Below are 26,565 nucleotides of genomic sequence, written 5' to 3' on the forward strand. Positions count from 1 at the left end.
TGCTTAGGGGCCACCGTAGTATGAAATATACAAACTGAAGGACTACCCTGGGTGAGATTGTAGCTGAGTCGATGAGTAGTTGTGTTTGGCTCACTGGGGTGGAGAGAGAACCACATTCCTCACCCACAGCCCAGAGTCACTGGTTAAGGTCACAGCATGGGAGCATCAGCATGGCCTCGGGGAGGGGCAGGGACGAACTTTTTTCTTGTAGCTTACACACGGAAAAGGAAGGAAAGAGTGTCAAAGGCTGACCAGGGAGATACTCTGGCCTCTTCTAGAAGGGGACAGACACGGGAAGCCCAAAACTTGAGTCATTAACAGAGACAGGGCACTTGAAGGGGCCCCGAAAAATTGTGAGCTTTAGACAAGAAGACAGCAAAGAGAGAGTAGATGGGAAGAGGCCCTTCTGGGGAACTGAATGTGCCACGGTCCCTGACCACCTTGCCATGATGGGTCCATTGCCTCACTGCACAGCATCTCTCTCTGTGGGCACGTCTGCCTTGCTCCCTGGAGGGATAAGGCGATGAGTGAGGGAGTTTGAGTCACCTGTAAACTGATTTCCCGTCCTGCCGCTTTCCGCCCTCCAGCATCTCTCCCCAGCCCCAGTGAGAGCTGGGCTGAGGCACCGTGCCTGCCACCTATAGCTGGCTCCTAAGCTTTTGTGTCCAGCGGTGCACACAAGGTTCCAGATGTGCTGAGGGGGTGGGGAGGGGCTTGTCAGAGCCCCACGGAAGCAGTGGTAATCGGCTTTGTGTTCGCTGGCACGCCGATTCAGCCACTTCATTGAAAGCCCAGGACGGAACTTGGGAAATGCTCCTGTTTGGTTGTCGTCCAAGTAGAATCCGATTTGGTCTCTCTGCTTTCGTTGATGCCACATTGGCATCTTTCATGAGCATTTCACAAACAGAGCCAAAGGGAGGCCTTTTAGGAGGTAGGGAGTGAATTACTTGTTTAGAACCTACCCCAGTGAGCCAAAACCCGCGAAAGAAAGAAACAGATACAGCTGTCTGGTGGTGTCTGTGGGATGTGCTTTACCTGCTCAGGTGTCTCCCCGTGGCTAGTCTGCATCTCCCACCTCTGTCAGGACACTGTCTGTGTTATCCTCCTGGGGGTCCATACTCAGGGTGAGGGGCCCTTTCAGGTTTATTGTCTTTTGTTTAGCTTCAATCCTTGGAGAAGTTTTACCTGCTTGGGTTGGTTCCCTGTGGTGTAGGCAAATTAATCTACATGCACCCGGTTTCAATTCAAAAGCTGCTGATGGGGTGAATTCATTTCCAAGGGCTGCCATAACAGATTAGCGCAAGCATTGTAGCTTCAAACAACAGAAATCTATTCTCTCTCAGTTCTGGAGGCTAGAAGTGTGAAATCAAGGTGTCATCAGGGCCCTGCTCCCCTGAAGGTTCTAGGGAGGGGTCCTTCCTCGCCTCTTGCAGCTTCTCACGGCCCCGTTTTCCCTGGCTTGTGGCTGCGTCACTCCAGTCTCTGCCTCTGCCTTCCCGTGTCCTTCTCTCTGTGTGTCTCTCTGTGTCCTCTCCTCTTCTTATATCCAGGCCTGCCCCAAATCAGTATATGAGTGCATCTTAACTAATTACATCTGCAAAGACCCTATTTCCAGTTAAGGAAATTCGGAGGGTCCAGGTGGACATGAATTTGGGGGGACACTATTCAACCCCACTGCAAGGGGTTACAGTGAAAATAAGTGTCCCTCCCTCCCTGGATTCCTGTAAGCCTCCATGTTACCAGCTCCTTGTGCATTCTTCCAGATGTTCCATGCAAATATAAACAGATTCTTATGTCAGTATAAAACTTATTTTCTCTTTTCTTCCACTCGATGATGCATAGAGTACACAGTGTGCTGTACTCTAACAGTTTTTCTTGAATCTCCTTCCACCTCTCTGCACACAACGCCCCCTTGTTCCTTTCAGTGGATACGTAGAATCCTCTTGCATATTACTAGAACATATTTAGTGGTGGACATTTAGGTTGTTTTGAACAGAAATTAAAACAGCCTTATCTCCCCCAGATGCCGCCCTGCAGGTGGACACGGTGGTCCCCAATGCCACGGTGTCCGAGAAGGCGGCTTTCCAGCTAGACTGTAGCATCGTGTCTCGCTCCAGCCAGGACTCCCGCTTCGCTGTGGCTTGGTACTCCCTGAGGACTAAAGCTGGAGGGAAAAGGGGCAGCCCTGGCCTGGAAGATGGGGAGGAGGAAGGGGAGGAGGGGGAAGAAGAGGAGGAAGAGGACCCCACAGAGCGGACGGCCCTGCTGAGCGTGGGCCCAGACGCTGTCTTTGGCCCAGAGGGCAGCCCCTGGGAGGGCAGGCTTCGCTTCCAGAGGCTCTCCCCGCTACTCTACCGGCTCACAGTGCTGCAGGCAAGCCCTCGGGACACGGGCAACTACTCCTGCCGCGTGGAGGAGTGGCTGCCCAGCCCTCAGAAGGAATGGTACCGGCTGACGGAGGAAGAGTCCGCCCCCATCGGCATCCGGGTTCTGGACACAAGTGAGTTTTTCCAGTTTTCAGGGTGGGGGGGTGTCACTGTTGATTCCACCTGTCCGGAAGATAAAATCAGAGCTTGACGGTAGACTACTAAGCAGTTTTCTTGCCTGTTGTGGGCATTTAGGATTTGACAAACGAGTTCATATAACTGACCCTTGATTGCCCTTGGGAAAAATAGAGAGAGGAATTAAAGTGATAATTGAAGTGATGATCTTTATAATAAGCTTGATGCTCCACCAGATTCAATTTTCGTTGGATTTCATTATACAAGTGTATTGTTAGATGTTACCTTGTTAACTCGTTAGAATAGCCAGCTTAGTCTCTTCTTAGCAAATCAGCAGCAGAAGAGGAAGAAAAAATAAAATGAAGTCTGAGTACCTCACTGCCACTCTCCCTTTTTCTCAAGTTCCTGAGTCATTTTTATTTCGGAGGGTAACTTGGAGGATTAGGTGGACTTTGCATGGTTAGTTGGGAAGACCAGCCTAGAAGGGCAGTGATGTTACAGAGCATCTGGAAAGAGCTTAGCAGCAGCTCTGTTAGCCAACAGCTATTGCTACAGAATGATCCAGAACCCAATGTTTTTATAATACCGAGGGACTCATGAACAGAGACTGGAGGAAATTCTTGCTGACCTGAATTATTAGCTCTAACGAGGAGCTCTTTTGGTTGGCCTTCTGTCAAAATGTGGAATTTAGCAGACTGAAAATGGTGTTTGTTATAGTAGAATTAGCCTATGATACAGAAATTAAAAATTGGCTAAAAATTTCAACTTCTTCTCAATCACAACATTTTATCAGATCATTTTCAGTTTTGTCAGCTTTTTCTTTTCTTTGATAACCTCCTGTTTATTAAATAGAACCTTATGAAATTGAGATTTCGTTGGTCAAAAGTGTTTGATATCACCAGTCTCATAGACCTTGGAAATCTAGTAAGTGTAAGTGTGCGTTAAATTTTCTTAATAATACTGATGAGCAACAGCTGTGCGGTAGAAAGGAAAGCCCAAAAAACCCCCCCAAAAAACCCTAAATCATACTTAGACCCCCTAAGGATCTGCTGAATAACCCACTGTCCAAAAGTACAAGGGAAGGTGTTTAGACCACATTTTTTTCAGCCCATGTGGCTGTCCAAACTTAGTAAACTTCATAGCACACAGGGATCATCCAGCAGCCTTATTTTACAGAGAAAATGCAGCCTCCCAGAGCCCAGGCTCCTGTCACAGAGCAGCAGTCCTTGATGAGGTCAGGGGTGTGAGGTTTCCTTCTCCTCTGTATCCAGAAATAACTAACACTGTGTTCTGTACAGCCACAGATACACTGCAGACATTTGTAAGTGGTCCATAATGACTTTTTAATTGATAACATTAATCAAATGAGCATCATTTCTGGTAAAACTGCTCTCAGAAGCTGGTGGGTAGAGAATGTGTTCTGTTCCAAGGAAGGACATTGGCAGCAGAGCTAAGTGCAAAGGGACACGTAAAATACAACCAGGAAGGAGGTTCAGGCTGAAGTGGATTCAGCATCTTCACCACCCCAGATACGGTTTAGTTCACAATCAATAAATTACACTTTCTTGTGTGGCTTTCCGAGCAATACAACTGACTCCTAGTGGGAAATGGAGGCATGGCTTTGTTTGAACTTCCAGCTGTGTTGGAAGAGATGCGGTTGTGAAAACAAGAATACCAGGGTAGTCTGCCCTCCAGTAGTGGCAGGAGGGGAAAGACAGGGTGGATGCAGGAGTCCTGCCAAGTTGCATCCATGCAGTTGGGTGGGGTCTTCAGGAGTGAGTGAGAGTCCAGGTTCTCAGCCCTCATTGTCCTGTCACCCTCTCGGTCCTTTTCAGGTTCCACCCTGCAGTCCATCATCTGCTCCAACGACGCGCTCTTCTACTTCGTCTTCTTCTACCCCTTCCCTATCTTTGGCATCCTTATCATCACCATCCTGCTGGTGCGCTTCAAGAGCCGGAACTCCAGCAAGAACTCCGACGGGAAGAATGGGGTGCCCCTGTTGTGGATCAAGGAACCACACCTCAACTACTCCCCCACTTGCCTGGAGCCCCCTGTGCTCAGTATCCACCCAGGAGCCATAGACTAAGGGGACCCCTGGCGGTCATAAGCCACAGAGGAGCTGAGGCTCTCCCCACTGCCTCTTGCTCTGCGATCAGACAGCGGACAGCACCCGACCTCTGGGGCGCTCCCACGGAACGCGGTCGGACTTGCGAAGCGTTCGGAGTCGCCGCTCAGCCAGAGGCGGACCGCCTCTAGGTGGCAGTCTTGGTTGGTTATAGCTATTTTCGAGCAGGTGGCGCCATCCTGCCGAATTAGGTTGCTTGTTTCTGTTTTCGGTAATGTGGTGAGTAGCTCCCGGTGCCACGTCTACTCACTGGTTTATATAGCATTCTCAGATATAGATGTTACAGGGGTTCTTATTCTTTGTAAGGGACGCTTTTTCAATCCCTTTGGTTTACGCTTTTTGGATTCCGTCATGTTGTGGACAAATTACCCTTAAATACGACTGATGGCAGCAGGAAGGACGAACTTTATAGCGCAAAGGAATCTCTTCCAAGACTTTTTTTCATTTTTGCACACTTGAAAATGTCACCCATGGATCAAAATATACCCAAACATTTTTTACTTCCTTAACGAGACTTGAAAATTATGTGTAGTGTGGGCCCAATTTGTATCTTATATTTTCCCTCAGCTGGAGTTGTTGGAACCACTTTGTAGTTAAGATGAAAGCATTGAATTTTGCTTCAAAGAACTGTATGTACAAGATAAATCCTGCATAACCCCACTAGGAGTAGATAGCGCCCAGCCTAGCCTATCTGTTGGGGAGGCAATAGGCTTCATCCCAACCTTGCCAAAAAATGAGCAGACTCTGTTGGAGAACGAGTCAGAAGCTCCAAACAGCACACACTTTGCAAGTTAAAGTGGGCAGAGGGCTGCTTTTAGCAGCTACTGACTTTCAGATTGATCAAAGTCACTGATTAGTGAAAGAAGGAACCAAGGCTGGTCGTTGGTTTGGTCTGTTCTGCAAGGGCAGTCTCTGACTGATAATTGCGAGCAGGTGGGCTTCTATTTTCAGGTGCTTTGCCAAACTCTTAAGGGAAAATGGCCAGTGAGCCTGCAGAGGGCCCAGCAGCCCCCACATACACTGTCGGGAGGCGCTGGGGGCTGGCTGACAGCTAAGGTTCGTGAACGTTGGGACAGTCAGCCAGCGGTGAGGGGGGGTTTCCAGAGCCAGCCACTGTAGAACAGGGAGGAATAACTACCTCCCTGGAGATATGAAGACTAGGTTTTCCTTCTTCCTTCCAATTAGATTTTTCTCAAAGATACGGATGTCTCTCTTCCTTCGCCGTTTGACCTGCATCTCACTGCCATAAGAATATCTGCCCAGGTGAGGCCCAGACGCGGCCCTTTGTAATCTTCATGGATTACCTCACCTCAGCAGAAAGTGATCACATGCCTTTGTCCGTGGATTTTTTCTCTTTCCCTTTCTTAGCTCTTGTTTGTGGCTTTAGGTGATTTGGTTGTTCACTGTCATGGCAGCTTTTCATTTGAATGCCCCTTAAAGCCTGGCGAAGGCCAGTGTCACCTGTTATTTCACACTTGCTGGGCAAGATGCCGGGCTCCAGAGCATCATCGGTTGCAAGTGTTTCCTTTTGTGCACTCCATGAAGATGTTTTCCTGCCCTGGCTTTCTCAAGTTTTGCTGGCCATAAGTTCCATCTCCCTTCCTTATGAACTTGCAGCTTGAATCCCAGGGGAGTTCCCACTTTGGAAAAAACCTCCAGGGATTCTGGAACTAGGTCTAACCAGAGAGATTAGTGTGAAACCCTGTTCTGGGACAGAACAGACTCCAGGGGAGCGCTATAGGATTCCAGGCCACGTGGATACTGATCCTCATTGGCGTGTGCGGGTGTGCAGGGGGCCTGGGTGCTCGGCAGGTGCTTTGATGTGTCATAGCCAAGGGGGAAGCAAGGCAACTGCCCGACTGTCTTCTGAGGGGCTTGCATAGCCTGCCTTCTCTCCCTCCCAGATACACCAGTCCTCTCCTGTGAGACTGTGTAGGCGCGGCCACCTGAATCCCACTGAAGCCTCATGTGCTCATCCCCATTTCTTGTGCTGCATCAATGCTGTAGAGGTTACACAGCAGGCGCAGCGTTGAGGACATAAGGCGGTCTTTGGCCCCATTTCTTCACTTCAGGGTGTGGGCTTTCAGTGGGAAATTGCTGGACCTTAATTCATAGACAGAGTCAGCTCGAGAAGACGATGTACATTCCCTCTGTCTGAAAGGAAAGATGCCGGAGGGCTGGCTGGAACTGGGACGCATAATGAAGATCTGAGTTTGAATTGGTTCACAGAAGAAAGAAAAGCCAGTGCTGCACATAAGTAAGTGAAGCACTTGCAGGAGATTTGAAAGGAAAAAAAGAAACCGAAGCCAGTATTTTAATAACTTTTTTTTTTTTCTGTGCGTTTTCTATTGGGCCAGGGGATACTGTCAAAGGGTGAGCTTTTCAGCTTTCTATGAAAATCCCCAGGACCTTCTTTCTTTGGCCATTTCTATGGAAATGTGGCGTCAGATGAGTGATAATGGTGGCCTCCGGTGGCTGGGAAACCTCACTGCAAGTTGCCTACAGGAGAGACACGCAGAGGAAAACTGCCAACTGCTCTCTTGACTTATCTACATCTACGATGTTGCATTAATGAAAAACGACACTGTGCTAGGCCCGTTCCAGGACATGGATATGACCACACCCTCTTTCCCTAGGGTGTTTCTGTAGCAAGTTTTCATATTCTTTTCAAACAATGGTTTCTCTGCGTTTACTTTTGAAGAAGAAAAAAAAGAGGTAGGGTAGGCAAACTACCCATGCATGATGTAGAGAGCTGTTGATTTGTTTTTGTTTGTTTTTTTAAAGGAAAACTATTTGTAAGATGTTGCACTAAAATGTTTTATATACACTTCAGAGACCTGTAGTAAATTATGTTGAAAATATGGCTGTTTACATTGACTAGAGTCCACTGTCCTTCTTTCTCCTCGCTAATCAGCCACTCTGTCCACGGAGCTATGCCCTGGGGGCCTGGAGTCCTGCCCCAGACTTTGGCTTGCTAAACTCAGGGTTTGTGAATTGCGGCTTCTATTATCACGCCTCACCCCCAGTGCAAGTGGCACCTTTGTACAAGTGATAAAAACCACCCCTTTCTCAAGACACTTTACTCTCAGCTGCTGAAAATGTACGTATATCACACATACATACATACATACACATCCACCCTGACTGTCAAGGCCAGAGTCGTGCACCGCTCAACACACAGGCCTGGAGGCCTGACAGGCCAGTTCAGAATCTAGCTTTCTTTTGGGTGGGAGTGGGGTGGAGGTGGGGAGACAGGATGCAGTGAGAGGAGACTGATAGAGGAGGGGAGCAGGAACCTGGGACAGCGTTCTCCTTTGTCTTGGCAGCAAGAGCACACCCTCTTCTTCAGACTCTGTCGTATTGTCCTGACAGTGAAATGCTCAGCAAGCCTTTTCCAGGATGGAGGAAAGCGCAGGAGCTGCGCATTCCCGTGCACTGAGCCCACGGAGCACACCCATCTCTGTTCCCTGCACAACTCAAATGCTGGGAGGTTTTGGGGGGAGTTCACCACATCTGCAAATTGAGAAGAATAATAGAATGTTTAAAGCTATAGCAGCGACACGTGATTAGTCAGAACCCATCTGTAATTCTTTAAAATTCACAGAATGCAAAAGGAACTAGATGGAGGTAAAAAGCAGAAGGAGGTACTTCCTTTTCTTCTTCTTCTTTTTAAAACTCAAGCCTTTCAAAGGCTTTAATATGTGCTTTCCTCTGCTCCCCAGCCCCATTTGCTGCATCCTTATCAACTTCTTGCAGCTGCTGGCTTGGTCGGGAGTTGAAATGTGACTGTTTATCTCTTGGGTACCCAGAAATGGTTCCATGTTAAGTCTTATGTATTATTTTTGCCTAATTTTTTCCAAATGCTCTCTTTTTGCCAGGGAGCATTTTAAAAAGGGAAACAGAGTATTATGGAATAAAGATTACCCCCCCCACACACACACCCTTGGTGCAAATCCGCCCAGGTTTGATATAAATGAAGTGAATATACACTTCCATATGGGGCAAGGACGATTTTCACGTATGCAGGATTAGAATCAGTGTTTTGCTCTGTCTTTCTAGGATTCCCAAGCTTCTTGGGTGTAGTTCCAAGCTTGGCAAGAACTAGAGCCAGAGAACTAGAGTGGCATGCTGGGAAGAGCAGCAGCCCATCCACGCCACACAAGCAGACTGAACGAGCCCTCCTTTTTTCCCTTCTAGTCCATGATTCTTTACAGTGATGAGCAGATAAAACTGGACCTCTCAACCCTGGTCACAGGATGTAAAATACATCCAGCCCTCCTTTGGGTGGCCAGTGCTCAGTATATGGATAGGGCCTTTTGGCCCATCTGCCTAATGCATTGCAGGTCCAGCCTTTCTGAGCCACTTTTGACTCATGAAGTCTGCTAGACCAGGCATATAAGGGCTTCTAAAAATGTTTGCTGGAAGCACAGCATTTCTCTTGATGAAAGAGATGGCACCATTCGTTGGCCAGAGAAGCAGCCAATCGAGGAAGACCTACTAAACCATTCCTTGCCTGATACCTGGAGACCATGACCTGGGGAATACTTCCCAGCCCAGGTGACTGGGCAGTCCTTTCCTCAGCCCTGCTCTTGGGGCTGACAGCTTTTGCTGGCCAGTCCAAACAGCAGTATAGCTGCCCATCCTGTATGAAAGGGTAAGAGTGGTACTTTGGACTTACCCTGGGTTGGACTCCCAGTTCTGCACCTTACTCTGTGTCCTTGGGCAAGTCATTTACCTTCTCAGAGCCTCAGTTTCCTAATCTGTAAAAACAAGGACAGCAGTAAGATTAAATTAATGCAGGTAATGCACTTAACGCAGGGCTTGGCTCATAGTAAGTACTCAACAGATGTTTGCTGTTAGATCGCTTCCCAGCTCAGAAACTTTGAGGGGCTCCCCAGTGTTTAAAGTTCTGATTCCATCTTACCTTTCCAAGTTAGCCCGAGTTCTTACCAGCCCAGAGCAGAGGAGAAACTTGATCTTCTCACATTTTGTGCTACACACTGTACCTGCCTTGTGTTCCCAATATCTTCAGATGATAGGGAATGTCTAAGCTCATGGTACAGAACATCAGTCCCAGAAATTTCACGGATATATAGAGACACCTTTTACAATTTCATGGCTAATGTAAGAAATAATTTATGAATTCCTAACAGGGCAGTTCAAGTGTCTTGAGTGGAGGTCCCCACCCGAGGATGATGGTAATGACAGCAACAATAAAGCACACTTCCACCGCTTCACAACTGGCAAACATGTTGGTGTTTGTCGGGACGTCAGAGAGTCCCGTTCAAGAGTCCAGCTCATGGGAGGAGTTTCCTGCTCACATGGTAACGAAGAGTTCCCTCAACGGCAATGGCTGAGCAGGGATCATTCTGGTGCCACTGTCTGAAAGAATGGGGGCTGACCGGGAGACTGATGCCAGTAGCTGGTTCTGGGAATACAGTAGTAATTGAGTCTGGGATCAGATGGATTTGAGGGGAGAGGACTAACGAATAAGATGCGGAATTCCAAGCGCCCGCTGCAGCACGAGGGAGAGAGGTTTGGGGAGGCCAAACGGAGAGGGAGTGAGCAGCGCTGACTCCCCAGCCTGAGGGCGAGTCCACAGTAGAGATGGAGGAAGAGTGAAACAAAGAGGAAACGGAGAAACGAGAAACCCAAGGCTGGAAATCCCAGTTCCCAGTGAGGGAGTGTTGGGGTGAGGTCCGTCTTAACGAGAAGGTGGCTGCACTTGAATGAGGAGAAGCAGGCACTTGGGGGAGGAGGATTGGGGCCGCACCAGGGGACCCCACACAGTCTAGCAGTCGTCTAGAATGTTGCCCGTTTCCTTTTGTCTTAATATTTGAGGAAGCTGCCTTGTCCAGGGTCGTAGTAGCGAAGTGACTGGCAGGAAAAGCAAGGCTGCGCGACTGCGGCTGCTGGAAAGCGCTGAAGGAATAAAGCGCTTCAGAACCTCCCTGTCCCGGCACAGAGCTCTGCTGTCACCTCCAGCCGAGTGGGGCGCAGTTTTCGGGGAGCGACGGTCCGATACCCCCGGCTATGGGGGCGTCTCCATCACGTTCCAAATGCCAAGGAAAAGTGCGGGAGGTGCGGGAGGAACGAGGATAAACCTGGTGTGAAAACGCAAGCCACTTTTGGAGGAGAGCTCCACAGAGGAGGGCGGGGGGCGGCAGAAGAGCAGGAAGTACCCGGGGCCCAGACGGCGTTCTCGGGAGGGGAAGAAAACGCGCGCCAAGACGTCATCCGGGGCCTGGCGGGACGCGCGGGGCGGGGCGCACCGCGGGGCGGGCTCTCTCTCCGTCCGGCAGGCCGAGGCGACGCCCGGCTGGGTCCCTGTCGCGGAAGCTGGCCCGTCCGCTATGGCCGCGGGGAGCGCCGCGGGGTGGGCCGTGGGGGCCCTCGGAGTGGTCTGCCTGTTGCTCCGGTTGGGTGAGTGGAGGCCTCCCCCGGGAGCCCGCGGGGACCGGCAGCGCGGGGTGTCAGTGGCCCCAGGGCTCCAGGGTCGGGGGTGGACGGGCGCGGCCCGAGGCCGCTGCAAGGTGGGGTGGTGGGGTTGGCGTGGGGCACGCAGCCCGCGCGCGGGACTTGGTCGTGTCACCCACAGGTCTCCCTAGGGTGGTCAGCAGGAAACGTGGACCGCAGACTCTGAAGCCTGTTTGGGAAAAAGAAGGACGCGACTCCTTCTCGTTCACCTCCCCTAGGCTCTTTCCTCCCTCTGGGGAGCCTTCTTAACCTCCACGATCCCCGATTCCCACTCGTGTTCCTCCGGAAGGGGTGCCTTTTCAGTGCGACTCAAGTGACTAAGTTACTGCTTCCAGCCGGAGGTGCCGTAGCGCAGAACTTGAGGGGAACTTGGTTCTCCGCTTCCGCAGCGCGGGAGCTTGTCTCGGGCTGGCCTCCCTGGCCAAGGAACGCGCTCTTTGCGCGCGCGCCGGCCTCCGCGCTGGGGGTGGGCGCGCTGCGGCCAAAGCCAAGTATGCCCGCGCCCGCAGCCAAGTATGCCCGCGCCCGCGCGGAGGGCGGCAGTTCAGAACTGCTCTGCGGCGGGAAGGCGAGGGCCTCAATGCAGAATTCCTAAGGAGTGTTGGCTGGTCCCCTTTCCCCTCCCTTCCGGACATGAAAGGACTAACATGTGAGTGTCTAGGACTGTGTTCATCCCTTTCACGCTTCTTCAGCTAAATCGTTACGACAGCGCCATGAAATAGTTATCTTTGTCTCAATTTTTTACCTCCCCACCCTTAGCAACCTCTCCCCACACAGGCCCCTAGTTAAGTCATAACCAAACCCCTGAAGCATAGTAACAACCCCCTTAACTAGTACTTCTTTTCTTGGAATTTCCTGCCACCGGCCCCTTAGCCCACACCCCTGATGAACCTCCCCTCTCCGCTCTGCGTTCAGCGTTTATTGAGTGCCTTTGGGGTGCATGCATCTGTGGCTTACAGCCTGCGGAATGGGGGGTTGAGATACGTTCAAAAGAACCTACAGTGTAAGGCACAGAAGTAAATGTTTTAAGAGAGGTAAAGTGCTGTGGGCGTGCAGGGGGAAGACAGCAACATCTTTTGTGAAATCAAATATCTTTTGTGAAGCAGAAACTTCATGGAAGGGAGGGTATTTGAACCTGGCCTCCGAGGACAGGTGGTATGTGAACATGCCGTGATGTGGGAAAAGATTCCAAGAGCAGGAGACCAGGAAAGAAAGACAGGGGAGCAGGGTGTAGAGGGTGACCTTGGGCAGTAGGGAGTCATCAGTGTCACTGCAGAGTTGCAGTGCCCACGGGAGCTTGAGGCCCCCTAGGGGAGCCCTGAATGTCCTCTTTGAGAGTTGGGATTCTCTTCTGCAGGCGAAGGAGACCTCTTTCTGGGCCTGACAGGATCAGAGCCATCCACTTAGGAAGAATTAATCTGGCAGCAGTAAAGAGAAATGATTGTAGTTGAGAGGAATTGGAGGTGGGGGACCAGGGCAGGTACCATCACAGACCCCAAAGAGCTGTGAGGGTTTCATATGCTGGTGGCTATGGGCAGGAGGGAGAGGCATATACAGAGGTTGAAGGGATAAGGTAACTCCTCCAGAGGCACAGGTCTCTCCCCGGTCCCAGAATGCACCTTTGGTCACTACTGCCTGCTCTGTGCTCTCTCTTCAACTGAAAACCCAGTTTACCCATCAAGCCACACCTCCTCTAGGAAGATCCTCTGAACTAGCTGGTTTCTCCCACCTAATTCATTTATTTATTCAGACGTCATTTCATTCTGCAAGCATGAATATCGCCTTCTCTGAATAGGCTTTGCGCTAAGGGAAACCGTGTAGGTCTGCAGTGAGCCCTTTGGGGGCCAAACCCACCTCACTAGGGAAAGCTGCCTAACAGTGATGAAGAGTATCTGCTCCCAGAGAGATACCTGGCCTCTGACCTGGCCCCGCTCCTCGCAGTTAAAACTTCTGGAAGTTACCTTACTTCTATGTGCCTCCATGCCTTTGCCTTTAAAGAGAGCGCCACTCACACGAGAGAAAGGATAATAATAATATCTGCTTAATAGGATGCCTGTGAGCATCAGCCATTCAACACGCACTTATGGACTATCAACTATGTGTCAGCACTGGGAAGCTTACATTATAGTGGGGGAGAGACAGTAAGGAAATAAAGCAGTAACTATGTAGTTGTTGGGTGATGGTGAACATTTACTAATATAGAGATTACTAGTGCAGAGGCAAGGGAAATGGAAGAGGTTAATAGTTCCTTTTAATTTTCTAAAATTCTGGAAGATTTAAAATCTTTAGAATAGTTGCCAAAATAGTAAAGTGAACACTTACACACCTTTCTTCTTGAATCACCACTTATTAACATTTTATCACATTTGGGTTACCTCTCTCTATATACACCCACACCCATCCAGTTAACTTTTTTGTTGTTGTTGTTAAATCATTTGAGAATTGCAGTTCTTATGACAACTTAACCCTAAATATTTCAACATAGGTCTTTTTTTTTTTTAATATTTGTTTATTTATTTTGGCTGTGCCACGTCTTAGTGGCGGCACGCGTGCAGGATCTAGTTCCCCAACCAGGGATTGAACCTGGGCCCCCGGCATTGGGAATGAGTAGTCTTACCCACTGGACCACCAGGGAACTTCCAACATAGGTTTTCTAAGAATAATATGTTTGCAGTTAAGCCCTGGCACCATTATCACAGTCAGGAAATATAGCTTGATACAATACTGTTTTCAGATAGGGTCCAGAAGCCGATCTTGGATCACACACCAGATTTGGTAGTCATTCCTCTTTAATCCCCTTAAATCTAAAAATCTAAACTGTTGCCAGCTTCTTTTTTTTTTTTTTTTTTTTGCGGTACGCGGGCCTCTCACTGTTGTGGCCTCTCCCGTTGCCGAGCACAGGCTCCAGACGCGCAGGCTCAGCGGCCATGGCTCACGGGCCCAGCCACTCCACGGCATGTGGGATCTTCCCGGACCGGGGCACGAACCCATGTCCCCTGCATCATCGGCAGGCGGACTCTCAACCACTGCGCCACCAGGGAAGCCCAAGCCAGTTTCTTTTTCTCTTTTCTACTTTATGGTATTGCCCTTTTTGAAGGGGTCTGGACTAGTTTTTTTTTTTTTTTTTTTTAATAAAAATGTCCCTCGATGTTGAAGTATATGCTTAGATTCTGGTTTAAACATTCCTGGGCAGGAATTCGCACAGGTGTGCATCTCATCAGGCTGCAGATGCAGTCCATTTGTCTCGTTATTGGAGACGTTAATGTTTATGATTTGGTTAAGGTGAGGTGCACCAGGTTTCTCCATTGTAGAGGAGAAAATACAAGCATGTGAGGACAGATTTTGCATGCTCGGTTCCAAACCACTGGAAATATCGCAATAAAGCAAGCCATAACGAGTTTTTTGATTTCCTAGTATATTTAAAAGTGATGTTTATACTATACTGTAGTCTATTAAGTGTGCCATAGCATTATGTCTAAAAGAAATGTACATACCTTAATTAAAAGATACTTTAGTGCTAAAAAATGCTAACTACCATCTGACGGTGCAGAGTTGTCACAAAACTTTAATTTGTAAAAAAACACAATATCGGGCTTCCCTGGTGGCGCAGTGGTTGAGAGTCCGCCTGCCGATGCAGGGGACACGGGTTCGTGCCCCGGTCTGGGAAGATCCCACATGCCGCGGAGCGGCTGGGCCCGTGAGCCATGGCCGCTGAGCCTGCGCGTCCGGAGCCTGTGCTCCGCAGGGGGAGAGGCCACAACAGTGAGAGGCCCGCGTACCGTAAAAAAAAAACCAAAACAATATCTACAAAGCACAGTAAAGCAAAGCACAATAAAATGGGTATGTCTGTAATACCTGATTCATTAAGTAACACTTTGAGATTGTGTGAATATCCTGTTTTCCAACAATCTTTCACCCAATGTTTTACAACCCAGTGGCGATTCTTCCCGCTAAAATGTTTGTAGATAGCAATTTTGTATCCCTATTTTGTTTATACTTTATTGACATTCTTCAGTAACAAAGAGCTTCTGCACCTCCCTTTTTAATTTTCTTTTTTTTTTTTAATACTAGTAAGGACTCGTGTATTATTTAAGATGGCATTCCTGTCATTTTTCATTTTGATGCTCAGTGATTCTGTATTTGGCAAGTGGGAACCCTTCCAAGTTTCAGTGTCCTTTTGCCATGTTTCCCTCAGTTTTGAGCACTTTCCTTACTTTCTGGTGTAGAAGGGTGTTCTGGACTCATTTTGTTCTTTTCCTGACTCAGCCTTAGAATCATTAGATTCCTTTTTTCCTGTTAGTGGGGGATGGTATCTAGAAACTAAGACCTGGGTGCTAGGTGTGCTCAAGACTCTTGGAGCCATAGCTTCTAGGCCCTGTCAGTTTTCAGTGCTAGGAAATAGTTTTCACAAAGTCAGGCATTCATCTTGTTACTGCAAAAGCTAATCCCACAATTCAGTTTTTCCTTTTCCTCCATTCCATATTAGTACCTCCCTTCCCCAAGGCGTGAATTCTATTCTTAGTAGCATTAGTATATTTTCCAAATCTACATTAAACACAAACTAATTCCATAATTGCTATGCCAATACTACTCCCAAGCACAAACTTTACTAAATACAGTTCAAGATTTCTTAGCAGTTCTTTTTATTCTTTCATGTATCCCACTAAATATGTATAGAACACTGTATTTTCAAGTTATTTGAATTTTTCTTCTGTGTGGTTATGTTATCAAAGTGATACATAGTTGCATTAATTTGTTTCTCTTTCTATTCAGTTTTAGGGTTTCCCCCACCTTGATTTAATTTTTAAATATGTAAACTATTAACATGGTTCAAATCAAAACCATATACAGCTGGCCTTCCATATTTGCAGATTCAACCAGCTGCAGATTAAAAATATTCAGGAAAAAAAAAATTCCAGAAAGTCCCAGAAAGCAAAACTTGAATTTGCCACATTCTGACAACTATTTAAATAACATTTACATTGTATTAGGTATTATAAGTAATCTGGAGATGATTTACAGTATATGAGAGGATGTGCATAGGTTATCTGCAAATATTATGCCATTTTATATGAAGGATTTGATCATCCTCAGATTTTGGTATCCACTGGGATCCTGGAACCAATTCCCTGTGGATACTGAGGGATGACCATAAAAAAGTATGCTCAGGGGCTTCCCTGGTGGCACAGTGGTTGAGAGTCCGCCTAATGATGCAGGGGACACGGGTTCGTGCCCCGGTCCGGGAAAATCCCACATGTGGGAAGATCCCACATGCCTCGGAGCAGCTGGGCCCGTGAGCCATGGCTACTGAGCCTGTGCGTCCGGAGCCTGTGCTCCACAACGGGAGAGGCCACAACAGTGAGAGGCCTGCATACTGCAAAAAAAAAAAAAAAATATATATATATATATATATATATGTATATGTATACATGCTCAGAAATTCTATTCCCCCCCTTCCTCTCCCCCCATAACATATAATTTGTTTCAGTTTTATCTTTGTTTCTTTTTGCAGTTATAAACAGATACATATGTTTATTTCTAACTCCCTTTTTTAAACAACAGGTAACATACTCTGTGTACTCTTTTGTACCTTGTTTTTGTCAGTTAACCATATGTCTGGAAAATCGTTCCATATCAGTTCATAGAGATCATCCTCATTTTTTTTTTTTTTTAACAGCTTCATAGTGCTCCATGGGGTGGAGGTATGATATTTCATTGTCACTCTCTGGTGGTTAGTATTTTATGTAGTGTGGTCAGGGGAGGGTCTCTTTAAAAGGGTAACAGTTGAGTGTAGACTTAAAAGGAAATGATGGAGCAGGCCAGGTTACCATCTGGGAGAGTAGTATTCCAGACAGAGAGGACAGCAGCAAAAACCCTGAGATAGGCTTCAGCCGTTTAAAGAACTTCGAGGAGGGCACTGTGCTGGAGAGTAAATAGGAAATGAAGTTGTACAAGTAGTCAGGGCTGGACCCTAGAAATAAAGTTTTGTGGGCCCTTTTTTTTTTCAATAAATTTATTTATTTATTTATTTTTTGCTGCGTTGGCTCTTCGTTGCTGTGCGTGGGCTTTCTCTAGTTGCAGAGAGCAGGGGGCTACTCTTCGTTGTGGTGCACGGGCTTCTCATTGCGGTGGCTTTTCTTGTTTCGGAGCACAGGCTCTAGGCACCTGGGCTCAGTAGTTGTGGCTTGTGGGCTCTAGAGCTCCGCAGGCTCAGTAGTTGTGGCACACCGGCGTAGTTGCTTTGCGGCATGTGGGATCTTCCCGGACCAGGGCTCAAACCCGTGTCCCCTGCATTGGCAGGCGGATTCTTAACCACTGCGCCACCAGGGAAGTCCCTGTGGCCCTTTGAAAGACTACATTTTTTTTATTCCCAGTAAAATAGGAAGTCTCAGAGAGTTATGAACAGGAGTGAAATTGTAATGAGTGTTTAAATGAATGATTCTGGATGCGGCGTGGAGGATGGTCCTTGCTGATGAAAAAAGAGAAGCAGGGAGACCAGTTAGGAGGCTGCGGGAACAATGACTGGGTGGGGGTGGGTAAGAAATGACTGGGGTTGGGGTGAGGAATTGAAGATAGCAGGGTATGTTTTGAAGGTAGGGCTGGCAGGATTTGGCCCTGGTTTGCATCAGTGGGGTAACATGTGGACAGGACCTAGGTAGCGCTGGGCAAGTAGCAAGATCAAAAATAGGAACTGTTGTATTAGTTAGCTCTCATTAGCAGCGCCTGCCTTATTCTGCAGTGGTTGACCTTTTTTGGATCCTTTATCTTGCCAGTTGTCTCTCCAGCTAGATTTTAGATCCTTGTATGCAGGAACCAAGTCATATACCACTTCATATAAAGTTTCTTTCATTGATTTAAATGTATTTGTTTATTTATTTGGCTGTGTTGGGTCTTCATTTCTGTGCGAGGGCTTTCTCTAGTTGCGGCGAGCGGGGGCCACTCTTCATCGCGGTGCGCGGACCTTCTCACTGTCGCGGCCTCTCTTGTTGCGGAGCACAGGCTCCAGACGCGCAGGCTCAGTAGCTGTGGCTCACAGGCCCAGTTGCTCCGCGGCATGTGGGATATTCCCAGACCAGGGCTCGAACCCGCGTCCCCTGCACTGGCAAGCAGACTCTCAACCACTGCACCACCAGGAAAGCCCCTCTTTCATTGATCTCTTTTAATATTTTTAACAATACAAATTGTTAAATCTGGACATTAGATGATAAAGTATTGGTCAAACATTTCCCCATTTTAAATTATCATTATCTCACATTATTATGTGAGACTTGTTCATATGCTTTGCTTAATTAAGATTCAGAGAGCCTGTGAGGTTTTATTTATGAAACGTAATCCAAATCAAAATAGTGTTGTGTTTTCCTCTCAAAAAACTAGATCCAGTATTATAATGGGGTGTATATAACAGTTGCCATGAATTAAGCACGTGCTCTGTGCCAAGTGCTGTGCTTAGAGTTTTAGATTTTTGTTTTCATTTAATTGTCACACCAGTTTTATAAGGTAGAGACTGTTAAGGAGGAGAACAAAGTTGAGGTAGATCAAGTACCTTGTCCAAGTTCACACAACAAATAAGTGGTAGAACCTGCTAGCACTTAGGTCTGTTTGACTCAAAGTCTATGTATTCCCAACCCAAGAATAGGTAAGCAACTTTTTGTTGATTGGTGCAGCCATAGTTAATCTCTTATATATAACATATATATTGTCCAACGTAATTTTGCTAAAGCATGTGAAATTATATGACAGCAAATTACCAATCACACAGATTGTATCCAATATTGTAATCTACAGTAGAGGGGTGGGGGAACCTTCTTTGGGCCATAGAATTCAGAATGGGGTTTTATTTATGTATTTATTAACATTTTGCCATAATTATACCTTCTTTATACACCCATACTTCACTCCTAAATGCTTTGGCATAAGCCCAGTAACATAATATTTATAAAAATTAACAGTAATCTCACAATATCACTTAACTTCTACTCTTACTCAAATTCCTCCAATTGTCACAAGGATGTCTTTTTTTAAATACCAGGATCTAATGAAATTTCACATTTTTCCATTTGTTGCTGTTTTTGTTTATTTTTGACAGGTATCTTTTAGGAATTTTGAAAAAGACTTACAACTACTTTTAAAGAACTAGATCTAGGAATTTGTTTTATTGCTGTCTTTTTACTGTAATTTAAAAAATTGAATTGTACACTCTATTATGGTTATTTGTTTTTTCCCTTTTTAAATTGACTTACAATATTATCGATACATTAGTTTCAGGTGTAAACATAGTGATTCAATATTTTTTTACATTACAAAATGGTCACAATAAGTCTAGTTACCATCTGTCACCACAGAAAGTTATTACAATATTATTGACCATATTCCCTATGCTATACATTACATCTCCATGACTTATTTATTTTATAACTGGAAGTTTGTACCTCTTAATCTCCCTCACCTATTTCACTCACCCTCTCTATCCATCTTCCCTCTGGTAACCACCAGTTTATTCTCTGTATCTATGAGTCTGTTTCTGTTTTGAATGTTTGTTTTGTTTTTTAGATTCCACATATAAGTGAAATCATATGGTATTGGTCTTTCTCTGTCTCACTGGTTTTACTTAGCCTAATACTTTCTATATCCATGTTGTAGAAGGCAAGATTCCATTTTTTATGGATGAGTAATATTCCATTATATATAAATACCACATCTTCTTTATTCATTCATCTATCAGTAGACACATAGGTTGCGTCCATATCTTGGCTATTGTAAATAATGCTGCAATGAATATTGGTGTGCATATGTTTTTTCCAGTTAGTGTGTTTGTTTTCTTCAGGTACACAGAAGTGAATTTGCTGGATCATACGGCAGTTTGTATTAATTTTTTGAGGAACTGCCACACTGTTTTCCATAGTGGCTGCAACAATTTATGTTCCCACCAGCAATGCATGAGGGTTCCCTTTTCTCCACACCCTCGCCAACACTTGTTCTTTGTTGTATTTTTTGAGGATAGCCATTCTGACAAGTGTGAGGTAGCACCTCATTGTGGTTTTGATTTGCATTTCCCTGATGATTAGTGATGCTGAGCATCTTTTCATGTGCCTGTTGGCCATCTCTGTGGCTTCTTTGGACAATGTGTTTTCAGGTCCCCTTCCTATTTTCTAATCAGGTTTTTTTTGTTGTTGTTATTGCTTTTACTATTGAGTTGTATGAGTTCTTTGTATAGTTTGGATATTAACCCCTTATCAGATATATCATTTGCAGATAGCTTCTCCCATTCGGCAGGCTGCTGTTTCATTTCGTTGATAGCTTCCTTCCCTGTGCAGAACCTTTTTAGTTTGATATAGTCCCATTTGTTTATTTTTGCTTTTGTTTCCCTTGCCTGAGGAGGCAGATCCAAAAAAGTATTACTATGATGGATGTAAAAAAGCATACTACCTATGTTGATTTCTGGTCTTACAGCACTGTGGTTGGAAAAGATGCATCATATGATTTTAGTCTTTTAAATTTATTGAGACTTGTTTTGTAGCCCAGCATGTTATCTGTCCTGGAGAATGTTCTATGTGTACTTGAAAAGGATGTGTATTCAACTGCTTTTGGATGTAATGTTCTCTATATATCTATTAGGGTCATCTGGTCTCATGTATCATTTAAGGCCAATGTTTCCTAATTGATTTCCTGTCCGGATGATCTGTCCATTGATGTAAGTGGGACATTAAAGTCCCCTAATATTATTGTGTTACTGTCACAATTTTTCCCATTATGTTTGTTAATATTTGCATTATGTATTTAAGTGTTCCTATGTTGGGTACATAGATATTTACAATTGTTTTATCTTCTTGTTGGATTGGTCCCTTTATCATTATGTAATCTCTTTCTCTGTCTCTTATTACAGTCTTTGTTTTAATTTTTTACTTAATTAATTAATTTATTTATTTTTGGCTGTGTTGGGTCTTCGTTGCTGCATGTGGGCTTTCTCTAGTTGCGATGAGTGGGGGCTGCTCTTCGTTGCAGTGAGTGGGCTTCTCATTGTCATGGCTTCTCTTGTTGCGGAGCATGGGCTCTGGGCACGCAGGCTTCAGTAGTTGTGGCCTGTGGGCTCTAGAGCTCAGGCTCAGTAGTTGTGGTGCTTGGGCTTAGTTGCTCCACGGCATGTGGGATCTTCCTGGGCCAGGGCTCGAACCCATGTCCCTTGCATTGGCAGGCAGATTGTTAACTACTGCGCCACCAGGGAAGCCCCACAGTCTTTATTTTAAAGTCTGTTTTGTCTGATGTAAGTATTGCTTCCCCAGCTTTCTTTTTATTTCTATTTGCATGAATACCTTTTTTCCGTCCACTCGCTTTTAGTCTATGTCTTTAGATCTGAAGTGATTCTCTTATAGGCAGCATATAGATGGGTCTTTTTTTTTTTTTTTTAATCCATTCAGCCACTCTATGTCTTTTGGTTGGAACATTTAGTCCATTCATTGAAAGTAATTATTGATAGGTGTGTACTTATTGCCATTTTGTTCATTGTTTTCTGGTTGTTTTTACAATTCTTTTTTGTTCCTTTTTTCTCCTTTTGCTCTCTTTTCTTGTGATTTGATGACTATCTTTAGTGTTACGTTTGGATTCTTTTCTCTTTTTTGTGTATGTATCTATCATAGGCTTTTGGTTCCCATGAGGTTCATATATAACTATATAATGAGTCAATTTTATGAGATTATTTTAAGTTGATGATCTCTTAAGTTTGAACACATTATAACAACCCTGCGTTTTTGCTGCCCACCCCACCCTCGCATTTAATGTTTTTTGGTTTTTGGTTTTTTTGCAGTACGCGGGCCTCTCACTGTTGTGGCCTTTCCTGTTGCGGAGCACAAGCTCCGGACGCACAGGCTCAGTGGTCATGGCTCACGGGCCCAGCCGCTCCACGGCATGTGGGATCTTCCCGGACCGGGGCACGAACTCGTGTCCCCTGCATCGGCAGGCAGACTCTCAACCACTGCACCACCAGGGAAGCCCACATTTAATGTTTTTGATGTCATATTTTATATCTTTTTATTTTGTGTATTCCTTAACTTTTTACTATAGATATAGATGATTTTATCGCTTTTGTCTTTTAACCTTCCTACTAGCTTTTTGTGTGGTTGACCTTTACTGTATGTTTGCCTTTACCAATGAGATTTTTCCTTTTTTAGTTTTCATATTTCTAGTTGTGGTCTTTTCTGCTTAGAGAAGTCCCTTTAACATTCCTTGTAAAGCTGGTTTAGTGACACTGAACTCTTTTAGCTTTTGCTTGTCTCCTTCATATCTGAATGATAGCCTTTCTGGGTAGAATATTTTTGGTTGTAAGTTTTTTTCCTTTCATCACGTTAAGTACATCATGATGTACTTCTGGCCTGCAAAGATTCTGCTGAAAAGTCAGGTGAAAGTCTTATGTGAGTTCCTTTGTGTGTACTGGTTGCTTTTCCCTTACTGCTTTTAAGATTCTCTTTTTATCTTTAACTTTTGCTGTTTTAATTGCAATGTGTCTTGGTGTGACCTCTTTGGGTTCATCTTGTTTGGGACTTTCTGTACTTCCTAAACTTGGATGTCTGTTTCCTTTCTCAGGTTAGGGAAGTTTTTAGCTGTTATCACTTCAAATAAGTTTTCTGTCCCTTTCTCTCTTCTCCTTCTGGCACCCCTATAATGTGAATGTTAGTGTGCCTGCTGTTGTCTCAGAGGTCTCTTAAACTAGCCTTACTTTTTAAAGTTCTTTTTTTTTTCTGTTCAGCTTGGGTGAATTTCACTACTCTGTCTTCCAAGTTCACTGATGCATTCCTCTGTGTCATCTAATCTCCTGTTGATTCCTTCTAGTGTATTTTTAAAATTTCAGTTATTGTTACTCTCCAGCTGTTTGAGTCTTCTGTATATTTTCTAACTCTTTGTTGAACTTCTCACAGTGTTCATTCACTCTTCTCTTGAGTTCACTGAGCACCTTTATGATCATTACCTGAAGTCTTTATTGGTTAGATTGCTTATCTCCACTCACTCAGTTCTTCTTTGGGGGTTTGTCTTGTTCCTTTGTCTGTTATACATTTCTGTCTCCTCACTTTGTCTGATTCTCTATGTTTATTTCTGTGTAGCGGGTAGGTTGGTCACGTTTCCTGGTCTTGGAGAAGTGGCCTTATGTAAGAGATGTCCTGTGGGGCCCAGCAGGACTCTCCCCATCCCCTTTGGTGACTAGAGTTATATGCTCTAGGCTGCCCCCTATATGGGCTGCATGCACTCTTCTGCTGTGGCAGAGCCAAGTAGTGTGGGCAGCTGACTCCACTGACTCCCCTGACTCCACTGGCTGCCAGCCCTGCTGGCCTGCTGGGGGGTGGGGCTGGGTCCCAGCATGTCTCACTCTAATGTGTTTTAATTCGTATAGGCTTTGATGGTAGGCATTGCTTTCTCTGTTTAAAAGCAGAAAGTTTGCCAGCATACATCAGCCCTTGTTTGCACAAGTTTTCTGTCTTTTGATTTCTTCTCATGTTGTTTTCTCTTGAGTACAGAAGGCTTTTTGAAGTTTTTACTTAAGGGCACACAGCACCTTAGATTCTGCAGTCACAGATAAAAGCTTCCATCTCAGGATTGAAGGTGAAACCTGGATACAGCCTTTTCCATTTGCTCAGACAAGTTGTTTTTTTGGTTTTTTTGTGTGCGGTACGTGGGCCTCACTGTTGTGGCCTCTCCCGTTGTGGAGCACAGGCTCCGGATGCGCAGGCTCAGCGGCCATGGCTCACAGGCCCAGCCGCTCCGCGGCATGTGGGATCTTCCCAGACTGGGACATGAGCCCATGTCCCCTATATCAGCAGGCGGACTCTCAACCACTGCGCCACCAGGGAAGCCCCAGACAAGTTTTGATATGAAGTGTGACTAAAATAGTGATACCGTCCCCCAAAAAGTGTGGAAAACATTTTAGCAGTTCCTCTTTGGAGATAAGTTTCAGTGCCCATCTACCAGACTCAAAGGAAAATGTCTTTTAGCTACTTTATGGGCATGGGATTCTCTCCTTTGGCCTCTTGGTTTTCTTGTTTTCAGTCCCTTTCCCTTGTGCGCATTGGCCTTCTCCTTCTCAATGCTGCTCGTGCCTTTGCTGATGAGCTCTTAGCCCAAGGACTCTGGGGCTCAAAATGAAACCAGTGAAAGTGAGGGGACCTCTTGCCCAGAATCACTGTAAGAAATCATGTCTGGTCTCTGCCCCCATTTGAAAGTTATTAGTTCAGAGTTCTATCCTTTGTGACCTTGATCTATTCTGTTTAGCAAGTATCCATCTCAGGGAACCAAATTATTTTGATAGGCTTGTTCTGAGGAAATGAACCCATTTTGATTCCTAGTGACCTTCACTTTTCATAATGTTCCCCTGAATGTCTGTTAAGAACAGTGTCTGAATTTCCATCAGCCTCTCTGGTCTGTAGTTTCTGAATGTTTTTCCCATGTAACAGTTAAAAACTAGGAAAAAAAATGAAGTTTACTGTACACATTCAGGAAATAATAAGAAATTCCTATTAATAAGAAACTAATGACTATGTCATCATAAATTAGTTGTAATAGAGTTTCTCAACTATGAACTGAGTAACTAGAAAATAATAGGGATTATAAAGAAATTTTTAATGAAATGATCAATAGCGCATTGAAATACCTTTAATCAGACTTTGGAGAATAGATTTAAAAAGACTTGCAGAGCATTAAATAGCTCTAGTAAGAACCTTATTCTCCAAAGCATGCTGTAGGTCTCAGACGTATCCTGTCTAAGACAAGAACAGTCAAAGGCAAATGTGGCTTTTGAGCGTGATGTGATATGGGTATCTTGAAAGAGCCGGCCAGAGTAGTGCTGTTAAATAGAAATATAATATGAAACAGGTAAAATTAATTCTAATAATATATTTTATTTAACCTAATATACCCACAGTATTTTCATTTCGACATGTAGTTGATATGGAAAATGTTAATGAGAGATTTTACATTCCCCTTTTCATACTTGACCTTCAAAGTCTGGTGTGTATCTTATACTAACAACACATCTCAATTTGGACTAACCACGTGGCATGGGCTCACGAGCCACATTGGCTAGTGGCTACTGAATCGGACTGCACAGATTGAGAGGGAAATGTCTGGTGAAAGAAGGATTTTTAAGTGCAAGAATAAGGGGTTAAAAAGGCAAGTATTTTAGCATGACAGGAAACAGGGAAGTTCAAAAGGAAGTTGATTTAAAGAACAAACGTCTTAATTCTGGATGCACTCATCCAGGAGACAAGGAATAGCTTGACAACTGAGAGCATATGTGAGGCGAGTTCTGTGGAGTTTCTGGGACTGGGGGACCAGGGGGTTTATTGTCTGTTGGGAGTCAGGGGGCTGCAGTTTCAGTCTGAAATAGATGAAGACAGGGAAGCCATGGTGGCATATCTGAGACCAGTAGATTTCTGCCTTCAGCACTCATGGAAACAGAAATCACTGACGGGGACTGGATGCAGGTGGAATTGACGAGGAAGGACCAAGGCATCTCACACTGTGGCTAACAGTGCAGGCTTTGGAGCTGGCCACCTGTGTCTGGACACCAGCTCTGTCCCGGACCAGCTGAGTGACCACGGTCAGCTTCTGAACCTCTTTGAGCCCCAGTTTCCTCAACTGTAACTTAGTGGTTCTCACTCTTTGAATGCTCTTCCCCACACGCTCAAGCTCACTCCCTCGTTTTTTCTGGGCCCTGCTCACATGCCAGCTGGGACCACCTCACATATAATGGCAACCTCCCTTCTCATTATTAATCATCCTCCCCAATACATTGCTTTATTTTTCTCAGTAGCACTTAACATCACCTGTGATACTTTCCCATTTAACGTGTTCCTCCCTGCCCCGCGTCCCCACCTTCACCAATAATGTAAACTCCAAGCGGGCAGGATTCTGTCTGATTTGTTTAGTGCTGTATCCTCACTGCTTAGTACAGTGCCTGGGACATAGCAGGTACTCAACAAATATTTGGTGAGTGAATAAATGAATAATAAGCCCTACCTCATAGAGTTAAGTTGAGGAATAAATGAGCCTATCCATCTATCTGTCTATCCATCCATCTATCTATCCATCTATCTATCCGTCCATCTATCTATCCATCCATCTATCCATCCATCTATCTATCCGTCCATCTGTCTATCCATCCATCTATCTATCCATCCATCTATCTATCTCTTGGAACAAGTGCCTGGCACACAGTGAGCCTTCAGGAAGTGTGTTGCTGTTGTGGAATATTATTACTGAGGCTGAGTTGGTCTAGGGCTCGTTTGGATTGGATTTATTAAGAGCTAGGTTAAAGAAACAAGCTACACTAAACTTCCTTGAGTGAAAAGACTGGGTGCTCTTCTTTTGATTATCCATGTACCTGGTGAGCATATGTCGTATGCCCAAACTGGGACATGGGGGCTGACAAACAGAATGTTTGTAGACTTAATAGGACAGATTGTTTGACACTAGCCCTGA

At 45.4% G+C, this 26,565-nt stretch overlaps 2 protein-coding genes and 1 long non-coding RNA gene across 11 annotated transcripts in view; 2 read left to right on the top strand and 1 right to left on the bottom strand.

Moving 5' to 3' along the window:
• IGSF3 (immunoglobulin superfamily member 3) overlaps positions 1-7,503 on the top strand; it is a 98,895-nt gene extending 91,392 nt beyond the window's left edge. For 6 of the 9 annotated variants that reach the window (XM_033861156.2, XM_033861158.2, XM_033861148.2 and 3 more), the window contains 3 exons: positions 2,024-2,500; positions 4,337-4,561; positions 6,746-7,503. In XM_033861156.2, the coding sequence (XP_033717047.1) occupies positions 2,024-2,500; positions 4,337-4,561; positions 6,746-6,837 (794 nt within the window). In that variant the 3' untranslated portion in view covers positions 6,838-7,503. Of the gene's footprint in view, positions 1-2,023; positions 2,501-4,336 lie in introns of all 9 variants that reach the window. The other 3 variants (XM_033861179.1, XM_033861188.1, XM_033861166.1) reach the window with 2 other exon arrangements.
• LOC141279413 (uncharacterized) lies at positions 7,386-10,874 on the bottom strand. Its single transcript, XR_012333598.1, has 3 exons — positions 9,551-10,874; positions 9,305-9,386; positions 7,386-8,139 (listed from the first exon to the last, which is right to left on the bottom strand). It is a non-coding gene; the product is annotated as an uncharacterized lncRNA (long non-coding RNA).
• Positions 10,875-10,892: 18 nt separating this feature from the next.
• Positions 10,893-26,565, top strand: part of CD58 (CD58 molecule) — a 48,039-nt gene continuing 32,366 nt past the window's right edge. The window contains exon 1 of the mRNA XM_033862899.2: positions 10,893-11,049. Coding sequence (XP_033718790.2) covers positions 10,980-11,049 — 70 coding nt within the window. The 5' untranslated portion in view covers positions 10,893-10,979. The remainder of the gene's footprint in view (positions 11,050-26,565) is intronic.

Source organism: Tursiops truncatus, chromosome 1, assembly GCF_011762595.2.
Source record: "Tursiops truncatus isolate mTurTru1 chromosome 1, mTurTru1.mat.Y, whole genome shotgun sequence".
NCBI lineage: Eukaryota > Metazoa > Chordata > Mammalia > Artiodactyla > Delphinidae > Tursiops > Tursiops truncatus.